We start from the raw sequence: 18,893 nt of genomic DNA, 5'->3' as shown, positions 1-18,893 counted from the left end.
GACCGTGACAACCCACATCAGCTGACTCCGTAATCGGGTAGTCACTATAGCTTCAAAGCGGCGTTTTGTCAGATTGGAGCAAAATGATCTCGTTCGCCATGTCAGGCGAAAAAAAAAGAGAAAAAAAGAAATCTTCAGTAGAGTGATGCTAACGGTTTGAACCGAGGAGTGGTGGAAGCCACAGAAATATCGTCTCCCATTTACAAGCTGTTCCCAAATTGATGATCTTCGTCTAGACAGGTAGGCATTTCTTCCACCCGTCGAGCTCTGTGATATGCGTATAATTAACCGATTTCCTTTATATTTCTTTTCCCAAAGAAAATTGAATGCAATCGAATTATGCACATACTCTGGCATGTACAAGTATAAAATTATTGCGTTTATTTCTTAAGATTCGATAAGAACGTACATATCCTTGTAAGAAACGATAGATTACATCGGATGCTCAAAACGTCCGATCATGCATGCATATAATGTGTGTTCTTCAGGCAGCGGTCGAGGTGTGACCCTCGAGGTCGGTCAGTGCATCGTTCACCATTTCCCCCTGTGCAAACACCTCCAGAAACTGCACTATTTTTTTCTTCACCTCCTCTTCAAACAGAGTGTTCTGCTTTTCATCGCTGCTTATGTTAGCTGGCTTGTCAACATACACGTCCAGATCCTTCACAATGACGTTCTTCAGTTCAAATTTCCCACCTGCAAAGGTTGCGGGAGTCGGAAGATTGCTTTTCAGGTGACGAATTCCCTACCAGCTACGTATGTCCATAACATTGAAAGGGAGCAGGGGGTACGGGCGAAGTTACAACGCACACAGTGGCTCACACTAGCAACTTATATTTAATACGAAAGAAGGCAAAAATCAAAACATTCATGAGTCATACAAAAAGCTGAGCTAAGAACGAAAAAGTAATGAAGAAAGTGACCAGAAAACCTGAATGTCCAATTGCGATACTGTATCTGCATTATTTTATGCACATAATTAAGAAAGCGGGGTTGAGCTACGGTATAGTTGTAGTGTATAGTACCAAAAAAGTGATCTACAAGATTTCTGCGACATGCCGCTTTGTATGCATTGGGCAGACGGGACGGTGTGTCAATGATCGTCTTGGCGAGCATCAAAGCTCGCTGTTTGAATAGCTGAGTCCAACTGCCCCTAAAAAGACACGTGGAGGAATGCGGAGTCATTTTTAAATATACGGAAAACGTAGGGCGCAAAAAAAAAAAAAAAAACACGTGGTAGGGAAAGCATAGAAGTCTTGAAGATACAAGGGAGTGGCAAGGAATGTGCTAGTCACCCTTCTGTGATGCTTTCCAAAGAAGAGCTTCGATTTTCGTATGACTGATGAATATTTTCCTCTTTGCCTTCTTTCGCATGAAATGTCAGTTGCTAGTGTGAACCTCTGTGCGCGTTGTACCTTCGTCCATAACCCCCTGCCCACTTTCAATGTCATGGATAGTTACCATGTAGCCCGCCTTGACACACTGCATATCCATAATAAAGGTGCGGAAACACAACCGAACACCACGCCAATAACCATCCGCAGTCTGGCGCATGCGCGGCTGCCTGTTGGTGTAGTGTTTGATTATTTGTGTTTCCGCACCTTTACTAGCAACTGCCCAACTAGTATTTACAACACATCTGTCATTCTTTTCTTAGGAGTAGCACAGTAGGAAGACTCATGTACAGATATGCAACACACACACACACATAAATGGGATGATGATGTGGTGGGTCATTCTCCGCCGTTATGGCGGTACACTGCCCCATTGCGCTTGTGGAAGGGATGAGAAAGTGATGGTGATGGAAAGGTGTCCTATTAGAGTTCGTCCATTAATTCAGTGCTGGAGAGGAACTCAGCAACAGTTCGTAGGCCTTGCATCAGATGTGAGGGGTTCGAACATGGCCCGAGAATTTTGGCTAAGTCGAACTGGTGTTGATCGACGCGTTGGAGAGCAGAGGACAGACACGCAAGAGGATGTTGTAACGTCCATAAAACAAACATTTGAAGGTCAACTGGGAAACAGAAGGTGTGTAACTAGAGGAAAGTGGTGCTTATTTTCGTATCTACTCCCAACAATTTTTCCGACCTACAAAGCCTCTAAATGATGTAAATGCTCGTACCTGCGGTTTTTCTGCGCTCCACTTCAACCAAGCAATGTATTACATTCACTACCACTTGAAACTCTTCCTTGGGCTCGGTGGCTACAGCCTCGTAGATGACACGCAGGTCCTTGAGTGATAGAACAGTCTTATACGCCCCATGAGAACCACGGGTAGGCTTGAACACCACGCTCAGGGGTCCTGCTCTTCCCTTGGTGAAAATCACGTTCTTCGTGGGAACTCCAGACACAGAAAATTCGAAATCGGGAAAAACCACTTGTTCCTCGAAGACTGCTTTGAATGGCTCTCTCCTTACTTCAGAGGGTCCCGTGGTGACTGCACGAAGAAGAGTGAAGGACTCTGAAAACTGACGACTCTGAAGTTTTTTACGAGGGTTACAGTAATACATTTGCATAACATGCATGTTGAACGCAGCTGCGATGTCTTCAAGTGGAACCTTTCACTGTTTGACTGTTTGATGATGATTCACAGATGCAGTCAATTTCGCTATCCGCGACGCACAATGCTTATTGTTGTTAATAACGTGCAGAGCAGGGCTTAGTGCCTCGTATTATTTTGTTGCCTTTTCTGTTTTATCACCTCTTCAGAATATCGAAACAAACATGACAGCCTCACAGGGCGCGGAAAGGAAAGCATGGGATGCGAGTGCTTTCATCGTCTTCACATCAAAGCATTGCAAAAGAAAGGAAATGGGAAAGTAACGTATCTGGTCATGTATTTTCGCATCAAGTCTTGAACGATAACTGTCGCTGCCGCTTATCATTCCACAGTGGGTGCACCATGTCAAACGTATAGTAATGACTTGTAGTACAAGCATGTGTCGCGGACAAATGAACATGAGAAAAAGCGGTTTCATTAAAATCAAGATTGACATGCGGTGAATAAAATCACGCGTGAGACAGTTGTTGCATTCCAGTACTCAATGACCTCGTACTCTAACGAAGAGCGCGTGCACATGACCTTGGCTTCTGGGGCGGCTCATAAGAATACCCGTGCAGTGGCAGGAATTTACGGCCAAAGGTTTAGGTTTCCGTTCAGACGTCACCCCTACCACAAGACCATGTCCTCGATATTCTACCATCTTGCGAATTTCGGCACCTTCGACAAACCATACAAACCGACAGTGGTCGAGGTTAGTTGGGGGGTATCAGCTCCGAAGTTCGTCAGCGCGTCGTTCACCACATCTCCCTGTACGAAGAGCTTCACAAACTCCACGATTTTTTTCTTCAGCTCCTCTTCAAACAGAGTGTTCTGCTTTCCGTGGCTGCTGAACTCAGCTGGCTTTTGAACATACACGTTCAGATCCTTAAAAGTGACGTCCTTCAGTTCAAATTCCCCGCCTGCAAAGGTTGCTGATGTGAGAAGATTGCTTTTCGAGTGACGAAATTCCTAACAGTTACATATGCCGTTCATTTCTTAAGGAGCAGTACAGCAGGAGGTCATGTCAGAGTAATGTCCATAAAACATACATGTAAACGTATACATCAGTTGTTCCTAAACGTCACCACCCCGCAGCCCATACAAATATAGTCGATCCCGTCGTTACAACCCCCCCCCCCCCCGCCCCGCCCCGCCCCGCACCCGCTTTCCATCGTTGCGATGCCGGACGCCTTCCGATCTTAGCGCATGAATGTAAGCCAAAACGGTACACTGACAGCAACATTTATTGGAGCAACACTCAGAGCGAGTTCTCGGTGCAAAAAAGTATTGGGGGGCATTAAGTAGCGGTTCTACCTAATGCGGTCGGTGTACTCTGTTCCTCGTACTCCTGTGCGTCTACGAAATGGTCTTTCAGAGCCATTAGGCCGGTACGCTCCGAGGCGAAGTTTCCCAGACCGCGGATTGGTTATCCGGCCTCCCCTTTCCTATGTGCGTCAAGAAGTAGAGCTGCACTTACGCGCTCCGACCTGCAAGCTGGAGCGTCAGAGTTCATCGAGAGCGCAATGCTCCGGATAACCAGTAACACCGTTTAGTAAACGGGAGCGCACTCCCGGAGCGTTGGAGCCGCTAACGCGCCCTTGTACAAAGGTAGGAGCTCCGGTTCTGATGCTGCGTTTCTGCTTTCGAACTCAAACAATGATTTTCGTTTGACAGTGGTCAGACATGGTTCCATTATTTAACAGCTGGATGCGAGCAAATCTCTGAAACCATAAGGAAGTACGCAAGAACGCTTATTTCTAAGCAAATAAGGCGCCGTGATCTGCTACTACCTGCATGCTTCGCTCACCAACGCACGCGAAACAGTTTTCTTAGGTTTTTGGCGTCTGCTCTAATTCAAGAGAGGCCACCGCGCGGTGCACCTTGAAGTCGGGGCGTCCGTGTATGCCGCGAGAGACGCAGGCGCTGTGGCATTTAGTGGGACCTGTGAACAGACCTGACAATCAAGACTTTGGTCCTCGTGACAAGTGAAAGCAGGCGTGGAAGCAGGCGGGAAAGCGAGGCTGTGGATGCATCGAAAGCGTCGCGTACCCCCCATGCAAGAGCATTAATGAGAAGCCTCGGGGTCTGCTGCCATAGGCTTCCTGGTAACACAGAATAGCGTGCACGGCCTGGCACTTTTTTTTTTTTCAATTTGTGGGCCGCTTCGCGACATCCTGGGAACGTGTTGCGACCCACAGTTTGGGAAGCACTGGAAGTATTAGATGTGCAACTAGAGCAAAATGCTGCTTATTCTTCGTGTCTACTCCCAACGAATTTCCCGACCTTCACTCACAAGGCCTGTAAATGGTGTAAATGCTCGTACCTGCGGTTTTTGTCCGCTCCACTTCAACCAAGCCCTGTATTACATCTACTACCACTTGGAACTCTTCTTTGGGCTCAGTGGCTACAGCCTCGTAGATGACACGCATGTCCCTCAGTGATAGAACTGTCTTATAAGCCCCAAGAGAACCACGGGTAGGCGTGAGAACCACGTTTAGAGGCCCTGCTCTTCCTTTGGTAAATTTTACGTTCCTCGTGGGAACTCCAGACAGAGAAAGTTCGAAATCGGGAAAAGCGACGTGGTCCTTGAAGACTGCTTTGAATGGCACTCCTCTTACTTCAGACGGTCCAGTGGCGACTGCGCAAAGTAGAGCCCAAGGTAAGTTGAACCACCGATTGCGAAAGTGATTTTTTTTTCCTGCGAAGCATACGGGAGTACATTTGCATAGCACACATATTGAAACTAGTCGTATGTCTGCGAGAATTACAGCGACATCTGTTAGTGGAAGGGGGATATGTTTAGTAAGAAAAAAAAAAAGGAAAGGTCAGCCAGACGGTATTTTGCAGGGTGTTTATTCTTATCCTTTGCACAATTTTTGTAAAACGTTATGAGAACAGTACAGATGTAGTTTTCGCAGTTGAGTTATACGGCCTGGCGGACATCCTCTCGAAGGAAGTATGCAACTACGAGATGACTAATTACCTAAAATTCATTAATTAACTCTGTAATTCGGGGATTTCGGGCAACAGAGAGACAGCAGAATGAGTGACTATCCTCATTGAAGCCATTCCACGTCTGACAAACCCTGAAACACATAAAACATACATCCCCGAATTTTCATATGGATATGAGCCGAAACCGAAACCGCGGCTACCGTGAACGCAGGGAGCACAGCGCTCATTTGACGTCACAGGGCGATGGAGATGATTGGAGAAGGCGCTGATATTTTCGCCAGATAAACCGCTTTCCGGACCAGATAAGCTTCCGTCGGCGTAACAGAATAGCGTCGTGTACCAGTCGGTGTACCAGTACCAGCTTGCGTGCCTCAGTGGTTAGCGTGCTGGCCACGTCACGTCAACACTGGGAGGTACCCGAGTTCTAATCACGGTGCCGTCTGGGGTTTTTCCTGGGTTTCCCTTAGACGCTTTCAGACGCATGTTGGCACCACACAGTAAACTTTTTTACACTTTTCTGGTGTAAATAGCTTGTCCCATGGCACACACCTTTTTGGTGGTGCCTTTATACTCAAATGATGGGTGTTTTCTTATGCACCCTTTAGTTAAGTGTATTCCTAATAAAACACTGTTATAATGGGCGTTTAAAAACAAAAACACCCTTAAAAGTACAATAAAACACAATTTTTAACACCGTATTCCCAATTCAAATGGGGTGTAAAAAAGGTGTATTAGACGGTAAACACCTGTTTTAACGCCCCACTTTACACCCTTAATGATCGACATTGAATAAAACGTGGTGTATGTCGATATTACACCTTTAGTAATGCTCTTCTTGCACCCTTTGCGGAACAGAAAATGGTGTTTTTATAAGAATACACCTTTTTTGAGCAAATAAAGTTGTAAAATTATTTACTGTGCATTCCTTTTGAAGTTGGCCCAGGACGTAGATTCCCCCAGGGCATACGTGGTGATGTTGCCCACCTCTTAAAGGCCGAAAACGGCGAACAATTTCATCACCACCACCTCTGTCGGCGTAGACGATGCGCTCTTGAGGCGTGCTTTTCAGCTTGAGCATTGAGGCGGCCGAAATTCAGCGATTGATATTTCACGGCACGCGCTCTCTTCTGCATCTTTAAAAGATATAATTGCTTTCAATGAGGATCGTCTCAGTTTAGATGTTACTCCAAATCACGGAGAAAGAAAGATAGGAGAAGATGAAACTCCTCATGAAAAAAAGCGGGCGCGCGATCAGGAAAGTCGCTTTTGGAGAGGGAGGCGGCTTCTTGCATCAGGCGACACATGATGCTACGGCCATCCGGATGATGCTACGGCCTACATGCCGATTCTTCAGCAATACGTCTCTGACACGTGGCAACCAATTCCGTTCTTCTCCTGCCAACTCAACAGACAGCTCAACCTTCGGTCGTGAGCTGTTAGCTGCTTGCCTCGTCATTCGCCATTTTCGTTACTTCATTGAGGGATGCCAGTTCACTCTATTCACAGACCGCAAGCCACTCATGCACGCTCTCAGGTTGCTTCCTTCCGACAGCGGACATCATTCGTCCCGCAAACCCGTCAGATGGCATAGATCTAGGAGTTTCCTTCAGACGTGCAACACCGACAAGAAGGGTACCGATGCGTTGTCGCGTGCAACCATTCACACCCTCCCCACGTCTTGCCCACCCGTCCCAGATATTACGGCACTGGCTGAGCGCAGCGCAAGCATCACGAGCTCCTCGACATCCAGGACGAAAACGACGGCACTTCAACAAGTACACTGATCGCACACTGACGTCAGCTCGTGCAACCCGTCCACCGGTACGCCTCGCCTTGCGTGCCCTGACACTCTGCCGACCTGTTTTCGAGGCACTGCACCGTCTCCGTCATCCCGGCATCAGAGCTTTCCAGCATTTCATAAGCAGCCGCTACGTCTGGGCTGGAAAGAATGCGCACGAAACTAGACACATTCTTGCATCTCCTGCAACGTGTCAAGATTGGGCGACATACATCGTCCCAGCTCACACCGTGTCCTCCACCGAAAACCCGCTTGGCACGTATACAAATTGACATCGTCGGCACCCTCCTGACGGTTGTTGACAGATTCTCCCGCTGGCCTGAAGCCGCTCCTATGCCGGACAGCACTGCCCAGACCGTCATTTCAACGTTCCTCACCTCGTGGATCTCTCGTTTCGGCGTGCCAAGAAGTGTCACAACTGACCGCGGACGCCAATTGGAATCGGCCCTTTCCAAACCGTTTCTGTTCAACTTCGTCGTGCAGTGCTACTTCATGGACAGGCGATCTTCCCCTTGTCCTGCTCGGGATGCGCACTACCTTGAAGACAGATCTGGGCTCGACTATAGCGACGCGTTCCAGGGGAGTTTCTTGACTCTCGGTTTCCCGAAGATGATCCCGAGCCAGCTGACTATGTCCACCTTCTGCGTCTAGCCGTGCGCAAGCTACGTGCCACCCCTACTCGCAAACAACCACCCCACACAGTTTTTGTTTGCAAGACCTGCACCCACGCCTTCGTACGTCGTAACGCTCTTCGCAAGCCCCTTCAGCCCCCTTACGGTGGCCCATTTGCCGTCCAATCCCGCCACGAAAAATATTTTCGCGTCAGCATCAACGGGAAGTCCGATACAGTTGTCATGAACAGGCTGAAGAGAGCTTACCTTCCAGAACCCGCCCTCTCCGCGAGTCTACGCTGCGCGCCCCTTCTCGGCCCCAGTCCTGCGGTTCAGCGTGCAATGCTCGGGCCACTGCCACGCCACGTGACTTTCTCTATCCCCTGACACTGTTACCCCAGATTCCACGGTTCGGTACCTTCGCCACCTCTCTGAAGAGCCTACAACGTTCGTCCACGACGACGAACGAGGTTTCTGCTGGCGCGCGAACGTGAGGCGCGCTTTTGCTCTCAGTTCAGTTCCGTGTTCTGCCTCTGATGGATATAATGACCTCCTCCCTCTCCCAAAGCCACTTTCCCTAGTCGCGCGCACGTGCTTGCTTTCATGGGGAGTTTCATCTCCTATCCTTCTTTCTTCGTGATTTGGAGTAACATCTAAACTGAGACTATCCTCTTTGAAAACAATTATATCTTTCAACGATGAAGAAGAGAGCGCGTGTCGTGAAATATCCATCGCTGAATTTCGGCCGGCTCAAGCCTCAAGCTGAAAAGCGCGCCTCTAGAGCGCATCGTCTACGCCGACGGAGGTGGTGCTGGCGGAAGTGCTCACCGTTGTCGACCTCGCAGAGGTGGGCAACGTCACGACTGACGCCCTGGGGGAGTGTGCGTTGTGGGTCGACTTCTAAGGGAACTGTGCCGACATGTGTCTGAATGCGTCTGGCGAAAACCCAGAAAAAAAACCCAGACAGCACAGCTGGCACCCGGATTGGAACCCTGATACATTCCAGTCTCGACGTGAAGTGGCCACACGCTAACCACTGAGCCGAGCGAGCTGATCGGATTCCACGGTGCCTTCGCCACCTCTCTGACGGCGACGACGGCGACGAACGGGGTTTGCGCTTGGCATGCAAACGTGAGGCACCCTTCTCTTTTCAGTTTCAGTTCGGGTTTTCTGCCTCGGGCGGATTACATCATTATAGACTGTTCCTCCATCAATATGTGGTTCACTACAGGTTCATCGATTTGGCGCTACCCACATGGAGGCTAACTCGTCTTAGGTGGAAATCTACTCCAAATCAGTATTTATAATGTGAGAGCGTAACGCCTCACGCAAGGTGCGAAATATTTGAGACATGGTTATTTTGTTAGAGACACCAGAAGAATGTGCGTCACACACGTACCAGCAACGAAGGTGGCGATGATCATTGCAAAACGCATCTTGGCTCTTCTGATGCTTCTGGAACAACTCTCTAAGTTAGAACGTCTGGTGAAGAAGAAAAGGACTACTGGAAAAGAAAATATTGTCTACACTCTTGTAATGATGAACGCGGGTTCGAACCGCTTCAGACGGGAATCTAAATAGTTATAAGCTCATTGTTGATCGTGAGGACTGTGCGGGCGATGTACAATAAATGTCACCAAACGAAGACTTCCCGCAAATCTGAATACGGGCACTGCTACTTCAATGCTCGGTCTCCGGCATTAAAATTGGTGGAGCTGGGCAAAACAGGAGCAAGCTTTGCCATTTCGCACGTGTTTCCTCCATGTGTCGTTTACTATACCATGTGTATCCGTTCTTTTACTTCGGAATTGCCGCCACCTCAGGTTATGCAGGATAAATACGAGGGAGGGTAAATCGTATCAATCCGAACCTGGCATTCGAAAGGACAAGCCTCTGAAAAGACAGCGCAGAAAAGAGGTGCCGCGAATACCGTAGTTCATCCTGCTATGACATGTAGGGCAGTGTGGAACGTGTCACGTGCTTGTGAGAACCAATCGACCTTGTCCACCAATTGACTCCTCGACCCTCTTACATCACAGCTGAATGATGGAGTGTGTTTAATGGTGTGTATCTCGAGAACTACTATCCTTTAAAAAAAGTTATTATTTCCTCGTGGGTACTGTGGCATGCAGTAGAACGCGTGTAATGATGCGTTCACAAACGAGCGATTTTGACACGTGAGAACGTCACTCTTCTTGCTCTGGCATCTCGCTCGACTCTTCCCAAACTATAGCGGCCCACATAGCGACAGCGTGAACAATGGGCAGCTCATCCGTGAAATCACCATCTCGCTGATATCTGCGGCCTTCTAATATCTTCGCTCTCACTTCTAAGATGGTGGACTTAATAAACAAAAGAAAACAGAAACATAAGCGCATGCTGGCACATGAAAATGTAAACGAACTCGTGATTGCGATAATTTGAATTGCACTATACACTCTTAATTTTTTTACACCCTTTAGGGTGTATAAAGGGTGTAAAAAAAATAAGAGTGTATAAAGCATTAAGGCTATTTTGCATGCACCGGGCTTTTTGAAACCAATAAATGTGTATAAATGTGTCAAGAAATGCACCCTAGAATCCGCTAGGAGTCCTAATGTCCCCGCAAATAATTACAGAGCTGGCCGAATCTCCGTGAGTGCAGAACCGGTGATAAAAACATAGGAAACTTAAACACACGTATCAAAAATGTAACCAACGCCGTATTGAAGACGTGCGTGGTGTGCAAGGTTACAAGAGCCAGTGCAAAAGATACTAGGGTGATTAGAAAATGTCGTAGCAGTACACTGACACGAAAACACAGCGCAGAAACGGGACGTGAAGTAGACAAACGACCCAAGCAGCACAATGTACTGAAAGTCGAGTGCAATAGGGGTGGACGGTATGTGTCTTATCGATGTTCCTTAGTTTCACGAGTCTGTTCAAGGCCTTCCACCTACCCGTCCACCCCTATTGCACCCGACTTTCAGTACATTTTGCTGCTTGGGGAAGCGCTGACTAACAAGGGGGGGGGGAGCGGTTTATTGGGAAGGAATGAAAACATCAAGAACAAGTTAGTGGTTGACATACCGGATGTCGTAGGGAAGGATGTTAATAGGGGGCACGCTCACACTGTTATCGCCTCTATTGTGAATTTGAACACCTTCGAATATTTCCCTGGCCCTTTCATCCCGATATCGTCCTAACACACGTGTGTCTTCAGGCAGAGGACGGCATCCGCAATCACTGCAATGAATGGCTAGGTTGCTCCCCGAGTGTGTAGTGAGTGACCTTACAACATTACATGGGCACTGGACGTAGGTTTTGCGTGTTTCTTCTCGAATCCCAATAGAGAATGTCCTTCCCAGTTTACTCGCAAGCAGAGTCCCTCAAGCTTGTCCGGCGCTGTTAACACCACGCGGACACCAACACGTCCAGCCACGTTTTTGATGTTGTGCAATTGCTAGTCAGCGTTTCGTTTGTCTACTTCCGCTGTTTTTCGTATCAGTATATAAGGGTGTACCAACTAGCCCACACCGGTACTTTGAACAGAAACAATTCTTACTTCATAATCACGTTTGCGTCAGTCTCTTATTGCGAACAAAGTTTAAAATATGTAAAGTGGCATTATGTGTGATGAGTTACAGGAACTACACACATTTTGGACAACATGATGAACAGTCTTCTGCTCCGGAGTTTGTCGAGAATACATGTTTGGAAGTTGGGCCGCGTACCCACATGCAGTAGAGATGTGCGCAACCGCCTGCCGCACGCGTACGCGTATGCATGCCGCCCCAGCTATACTGCCTCCGCCAGCGACTCTACACAGCGAGAGATGGCGAACGACAGCGAAGTCGAGTTATTGACTGTAGTGAACGTTTCCGTTCTTACATCTGAGCTTACGCGAAATCAACATCGCAGACGCAAGAAACGCGGGCTTTGGGTTCACTCGCTGTGACGATAGCGCATTCTTTTCTTCTGAACAATGTGTAGCTTTCAATTTTCTGACACTATGATAGTCAATATCTTACACTTTACTTACCTGCACTCCCAAATTTTATTCCAGTGTCGACCCAAAAAGTCATTTTAATGCAACGCGCTATATTGTAGGCAGCAATGACATTTTATTTCCTTCATAAATTCGCCGGCTGAAAAACGTGAGCATCACATACATACCCTCCAGTCAACGACGCCGTCAATGCTCTTGCTCTCCGTGCGGGAGGCAGGATGAAAACAAGAACGCACGCAACTTCCGTTTACTTCCTGATTGGCCGAGCATGTGCGGATGCCGCTAAAAATCGTGCACTGCGCGATCGCCAAAAAGCGGAAAGTGGAGGTGGTTTTTCCCGCCCAGCGGCAACAGTTACCATGGCGCGTTCGCGTTTCCGCGCAGATTCTCCGCATGTGGGTACGCGGCCGTACAGGCGCTAGACGCGGTGTTGCTAAGCGATAGCTAGAGGTCCCCACACTAGCGTCGCTTTCCGGCGCTCGCTGTAAAACTCGCTCGTTTGCGATAGTAGCGTAATGCAGTTCAATGTCCATTTGATAGATGGGTTCTGCAGTATGCAAGCCGCCTGCTTGGAAAAATTTGAGAACAACTTTTAGGAGCGATAACACCGGACGCTTTCTTATTATTGTTTACAGCTTTCTTACAAAAAGGCTACCAGAGCAGCATAGATCTCGTTTTTGCAGTTGAGCTATACGGCCAGGCGAAGAAGCTTTCCAGAAAGTATGTAACTAAAAGATGACTATAATTACCTAAGATTCATTAATTTACCTTTCAATTAGATAACTTGGGCTAAAAATGAGAAAGCGGACGGGGATACAATCCTCGTTGAAAGTCATTCCACGTTTTACAATTATGCAACGCGCACGTGCAATGAAATATCCATCTCCGAATTGTGATATGCAAATGAGCCGAAACGGAAACTGCAGCGCATTTCACGTCACAGGGCGACGTGCTTTGGTCGATTCGGATGATTGGATAGGTGCTGATATGCCGAACAGATAAGCATCCGTCGGCGAAGGTAACTTCCTAGAGAGCCACGTCTTAGAGAATAACGTTTGAGGGGAATTGGCGAGCGAGAGTAGGTTGTAGTGGTAATACCTGTTACCGCCTTCTTAGCAAAAGGATTGTTCAAGTTAAAAAGTTGGCTTTTGCTTTGATGTTAGTAGTGTTGGACAAGGAAGTTGGATTCCCAAATCCCGCGTATAGGCGTGCGCGGGTACGTAAATAAAACGCGGGCGGCTCGTGATGCTTGTGTACCCACGGGCGCCCTGCCGGTAGATCCGCGCTTTACCCGCAACCTGCAGCTTAACTGAATTTCTACTGGCAAATATAGCATTTCATGTGGTCAAGTTCTGTTTTTTAGAGCCTGCGTTAGAAAACGATTGCCATGATAACAGCTAGTACAATGTGGCATTGTGAGATGATCAGCTCGTGTGTTGCCGGGTCGAGTTGAGTTGAAAATAACTAGAGGCATCTCCACAGAGGAATGTTCGAGGTAGAATTTGTCAGCTACAGAATTTAAGTGAAAGCCACGGGTGCTCTCGTGAAAGCTCAAATGGCCATGGAACAAAAGGTTTACTTCTTCAGGTATTGTTCTCGCTGAAAACTGCGGAGAATGCAAAAATTAATAAGCAAGTTAGAGTGGCCAAGTTTAGTGGATGCGAACAATGCAGGTTTATCCGCACTACCCGAGCACGCATTGCTGGTACAGCCGCCTTTGCACCCGCAGCCACATCGAATTTCTATAGCCCCAATTCATAAAACTACGCAGGTATCTGCGGGTCACCGCGGGTATAACAGCACCCGCGCTCCCGTCAAATTATGCTCTATATCAGGGATGCCAAAGTGGCAGCCGACGGGCCGCATGACATGCGGCCCGCGTGGACCCCCCAAGCAAAAAATAAAACAAAAATATTCCGCCCAAGCTTCAAGAACGGTCGTGGCGTTGTCACTGGGCTCTGTACTTGTCCTGTTTATATTGCGTTAATTAGTGATAGAAAACTGTTCCCACTGACGTGTAACAGCTGACGACTCTAACTATAAGAGAGTAGCGGGGCGGGCTGGCACATGACAATAGCGAAGACGACAAAAATATCACAGAGACAGTCATGAAACGTCGAACTTTCAGCCTTTGATCATAATCAAGCTTTAATCATATGATAATAGATTGAAAGTTCCCAGTCTGTCTCTGTGTTGCTTTCGTCGTCCTCGGTGATGAGATTCTAAGCCTCTCCCTGAGTCCGATGTTTACCTGATTAATATTACTAGTAAATTCCTGCTAAAATTTCTGAGCAAACCCTACATGGCTGATTTGTAACATTGGTACCTTCAATGCCAACAGAAATGGACCGGTTCAGTCGCAGGCTTGGTGACCTCCCGAGTCAGTTCGTGCAAAGATTATTGGAGTGATGGAGACTTGAAACGTGCGTTTTCGGCTATCCGTCTTCCGCAGTTGTTGACCACGTTCCTGATGATTAACAAATGTAACTAATGGATTGGCAGTGCAATGCACCGATAAAGAACAGGTTCGCTGAAGTTGGTGAGATTTCATTTTATTCTTAGGCGCCAACCGCATGGAGCGTATTTGCCAGCCGAATTCAAGCGGGGCGTGCAACCGAACAGCAGAACAATGGGCACACAGCCGAAACGCTCATATCTGGCGGGATAGAAATTTCGGCAGTGACGAGCGGAGCGGAATCGGGCCAGCCAGTCAGCAGCGAGAGGAAAGTGCACGTGACCGCCCTCCCTACAGCACGGCGAGCACGGCACATAAACAGAAAACATGGCTGCCCGATTCGTGGTGTACGATGTTGAACGCTTGGAACGTGAAGACGGACGAGTACAATGACGTGACGAATTATTTATTCTGGACAAAACTCGCGGACGAACTCGTAAGTGTAATTACGTGTTTAAGCAAATGTATTTATACTTATCGAAGAGCGGTGAGGATTGCGCCGTTTCCGTCGATGGCGTAATCGACAAAGAAGATTTTAGCGAGTTTTTAAACAATATATATGTGAGTCAATAAACTTTTTTGACAGTACGCTTCGTGTGTGTGTCGCCTTTCTTCATGGTGTCATGCGCTTACGATGACTGATTACTTGAGTCCCTGTTTGACGTCTCGGGTATTTATATGTGACTGAAATTGGAATGTGACCGAAGCTGATTGTCATATTTTATCGCTGCTGCTACCAGCACATGATCGCCACTCTCATGTATACTCAGTCCGATTATGTTACCGTGATTACTTAATATCGTGAACCAAAGCAAGCGAGTAGCAGCATGACCAGCAACAAAGAACATGACCAGCTGGAACCCGGCCAAGCGCCTCGGGGACGCGCGGGTGCACAAAAGAGGACGCACATCTTGACAGTTACACGACGCTACAACGCAACTAGTATCGTACTTATGTCGTTACCGCGTTCACAAGCAGGCAGCCGGCGCGTCACCATGCCAACCACGCCCGCCGAGAATCCGTCGCATGCGGTTGGAAGAGCTCTCCTCACGTTCCGGTTCGGCAGAGACAACGCTGGCCCATTTCGGTTGTAACGGTTGCACGCTCCATGCGGTTGGAGCCTTACGCTGGACGAAAGCATATGAGGCAAATGACGTATAAGGTATATGAGCATATGAAGTAAAGTATGTTGTCGAGGACACGCCTGGCCATGTTCGGTACAACATACGTCTCATAATAATTCGTGGCTTCAAGTCGCGACAGAACAATGCAACGTACGTCTGTGAGCAGGCGTTTTGTGTCATGAACCTGAATAAGTCAAAGTTACGCTACATCTAAGAAACTAACACCTCGCACTCCCTAATATTGCAATTACACAATCACTTCCACACGATGCTGACCCAATAGTAGTCAAAAACAAGATGTCTTAAGTTTCCTCATGACACAGCAAATGAAAAGGATTGCTGGCACTGCGATTGAGCAACGCCAAGTAACCTAAACATATACGTTATATGTCGTTTTACGTTCTGTGTTGAGTCATCTATATCAGAAACAGGCCAGCACAAATCCGTGGTATGCGGCTCGCGCAGTTCCTCTGTGGCTCAATGCGTCCCCAGTTTGTCACGTTCGCTGAGAGTTTCGCTTTGACACATGTAACATTTGTTCAGCCGATCTTTTCTGTTTTTTGCGAGGCAAAGGGGGTGAGTGCGGTCATCTCACCACTTGCAACAGGGAAGACGACGGAAAAACATAGAGACGGACAGGAAAAGTCGACTTCAGGCGTAAAAGACTGAATGGACATGTTCTTCTTCCGGGCTGTCGATCCACAATTCGCGTGAACCTTTAACATGTCATCCCTGCACGAATTATTAACACGTCACCCTTAACCCTTTAAATACCATGACAATGATGAGGACGGTACCCAGAAGAATAACAGTCTCTGTTCGAAATATCAGAGGCTCTCGTCCTGAGGCACTTCCCTTCACCAACCTTTACTGACAAGCAGTGAAACGAATAAGAAGAGAGAGACAGAGGAAAAAAAATCAGATTAAACTACGGAACATAGCGAGGACTGGAAAGAAACCAACCATATATATCACCCCGTAGCCGACATCGAGCACTACCTCCTATCCTGTAACCGGTACCTCTCAGAAAGACTCGTCCTCCAACGCCACTTGCGACAGCTTGGCTACCCTAACGTCACTTTGGCCACCCTGCTCGGCCCGGTCCTGCACAATCAGGGGGCAGTTACGACTGCCCTCTTGAGCTTTCTCTGTGCCACCGGTCTCTCGACCAGCCTCTAAGGCCCTTTTGTGTACCTGTCTGTGTGTATGCGTGTGTGTGTTTGCGTTTTCTTTCCTTTTTTTCGTTTTCTTTTTGTTTTTCTCGTTTTCTTTCTTTTCTTCGTTTTCTTTCTTTTTGGTTTCTTTCCTTTTTTCGTTTCCTTTCTATCTTTTCGTTCCCTTTCCTTTTTTTTCGTTCCTTTTTATGAAAGGAATAGCAAGTCGGTCTTTGCATGACTAACCTTTCCTTTGCTTTTTTTTCTCAATAAACATATCCCCCCACCCCCGTATCTATGAATGCTTTCTGCTTGTGCGATAATATAGCCGTGGCTGTACTGGTACACACGCATCCGCTCTTATCTATCTGCGACTTCTCTACAGCCTGTACCATGTGGAAGTCAGCGTACCAGAAAATAGTCTGAGTAGATTCATACTCCAGCGAGCAACCGCACTGCCCAACGTATACAGCCAGCTAAGAGTCTCAGCCTTCGTCACCTTACTGTGGTGCTAACGAAGCCATAAAAACGCACCGTCTCTCCTATGTACTTTTTTCCACGGGAGAAAAGGGACCGAGTACACCGCACCTGCTTGACAAGAAACATGTTTTTGTCTATGCGTGTCACCACAACCCTCCAAGCGTAGCCGTCTCCTCACTAACACCGAAATAAAGCGTTCGGCTTGAAGCCTTAATTTGAAGACAACGCCGCACAAGAGGAACTCAAAAAACAAAAAGAAGTGAGTAAATTCTCGCACTAGGAGGTCTGGTCTCACAAGTAAGTTTGGTTTCATAAAATGTGTCTATTTTCATTAATTAATGGGGCGAATCGGTGAAAACTAATTCAGGGTTCCACCCATAAGCTTAATTTTGGACTCATGTTGTAGGACCTATGCTATAGGAATACATATACATTAGTCGCGCACAGCAAAAACTAATGCGTCTATCTTGAAAAATCTGAATAGTTTCAAGTAAATCACCCTGTAAGGAAGAACATTAAAAGGAATCGTTTGTCCGGGTGACGAGCAAGTTTTTCTACCCTCGTGATCGCGCACCTGATTTACAATGGCTGTATCTGAGTCCTTGCTGTGCTGCGTGGAAGTGACGATTCAGAGGTTGGCCACAAGGAAAGTGAAGGTGCGCTACGTCGTCTATTCGGTAGGCGAAACGAAGTGAGTACGAGAGAGTATCTGCGCGCTCTTGCACATGATTTCAAATAAACGTTCTCGAAAGAAACTTGTTGCAAAATCTTTGCATTCTCACACAAAGAAAGCAGGTATTCTCTAGGAAATATGGGAACTCTTCTTCCAGTGACAGTGTAATTAACCTTAGGACAAACGCGCAAACAGGCTACCTTTATGCTATATTCGAACACTGACTGCTGGATCGAGCACCTATATGTTGAAACGGGAACCAAAACTTGGTTCGCGAGAACGGTATTTTCTAGAGCGTATGTATTCCCTAAACCTAGGTTAGAGAAAGCGAGCCTTCCCTTCGCTGAGACGGAACTCGCAAAAGCGTAACCTTTATACCTCGAAAACGTTCTTCTCTAAAGCCAGGGTCGCTAAATTGTAGGAGAGCTGCTTCTGAGGCGAGCTACTTTGGTTTCGGCTCATATGGACAGCGAAATTCGGCTATGGATACTTCGAGGCACACGGCCGTTTCTGAATTTTCGAAAAATAAAATTACTCTCAACGACGATTGTCTCCCTTTCTGCTATAGTGCGTTTGCCGGGAATTCCCTGACTACACAGTTAATTATGCGTTTATGTAATTATTTGTAGGTAGATACTCTTCGAGAGGATGCCCATGAGCCCCTGTAACTCAATTGCAAAATCGACATCTCTGCTGCTCCCATAGGGTATTATAAAGATTATGTAAAACATTAAAAAATGCGCTGTATATCTATATCAGCGGCACATTAGTGGCACCGCATCTGTACCGTATGTTGTACGGCTCGGCTAGACCAGACGGCCTCTTTGAAAATAGCGTGGAATTTTAACACATTCAAGGGCATTGGATTACTCGCCACTTAAATCTACTAACAGCGGACAAAAGATGATTAAAGCAAATACGTATAGGAAAGGAACATGACGAGGACAGTGCGACGAGATAGTGGAGCTCCGTAAAGCCTTGTTAACTTACCGCTGCTGTCATCGGAAGAGTTGTCGTACATTCGAATGTTACAGCGTTTTTATATGATAACCCTTATCACGGTGTCCGGGTTCATAATTTCCATGTTACATAGGTCGTCTCTCGACAGTCACT

At 47.3% G+C, this 18,893-nt stretch overlaps 1 protein-coding gene across 4 annotated transcripts; it reads right to left on the bottom strand.

Annotated features, from left to right (window-relative positions):
• Nucleotides 1-358: 358 nt before the first annotated feature.
• LOC135387137 (uncharacterized) lies at nucleotides 359-18,865 on the bottom strand. 4 transcript variants are annotated; one of them, XM_064616502.1, is made up of 6 exons: nucleotides 18,771-18,865; nucleotides 9,306-9,410; nucleotides 4,866-5,180; nucleotides 3,241-3,462; nucleotides 2,123-2,437; nucleotides 359-696 (listed from the first exon to the last, which is right to left on the bottom strand). In XM_064616502.1, exons 1-6 carry the CDS (start codon nucleotides 18,799-18,801, stop codon nucleotides 485-487), a joined length of 1,200 nt encoding a protein of 399 aa, XP_064472572.1. In that variant the 5' UTR covers nucleotides 18,802-18,865; the 3' UTR covers nucleotides 359-484. The 4 variants fall into 4 exon arrangements, with proteins under 4 accessions (XP_064472572.1, XP_064472575.1, XP_064472573.1 ...); XM_064616505.1 differs by having other exon boundaries at nucleotides 9,306-9,361; nucleotides 18,771-18,789; XM_064616503.1 differs by lacking the exon at nucleotides 18,771-18,865 and adding an exon at nucleotides 14,221-14,361 and having other exon boundaries at nucleotides 9,306-9,388.
• Nucleotides 18,866-18,893: the final 28 nt, after the last annotated feature.

The sequence above is a fragment of the Ornithodoros turicata genome, chromosome 3, assembly GCF_037126465.1.
Source record: "Ornithodoros turicata isolate Travis chromosome 3, ASM3712646v1, whole genome shotgun sequence".
Taxonomy (NCBI): domain Eukaryota; kingdom Metazoa; phylum Arthropoda; class Arachnida; order Ixodida; family Argasidae; genus Ornithodoros; species Ornithodoros turicata.
The sequence above is the reverse complement of the archived record's forward strand: the minus strand, read 5'-3'. Positions and strand labels throughout refer to the sequence as shown.

Bases quoted from the DNA above. Each gene is read 5' to 3' on its own strand.
- LOC135387137 (XM_064616502.1), bottom strand. From the start codon at position 18,801: ATGTACGACAACTCTTCCGATGACAGCAGCG. The intron at 9,411-18,770 runs GTAAGTTAACAA...TTTCTTTTCCAG, and splicing joins CTCTTCCGATGACAGCAGCG to TAGTCCTTTTCTTCTTCACC. The intron at 5,181-9,305 runs GTACGTGTGTGA...TACTTTGCGCAG, and splicing joins CATCGCCACCTTCGTTGCTG to TCGCCACTGGACCGTCTGAA.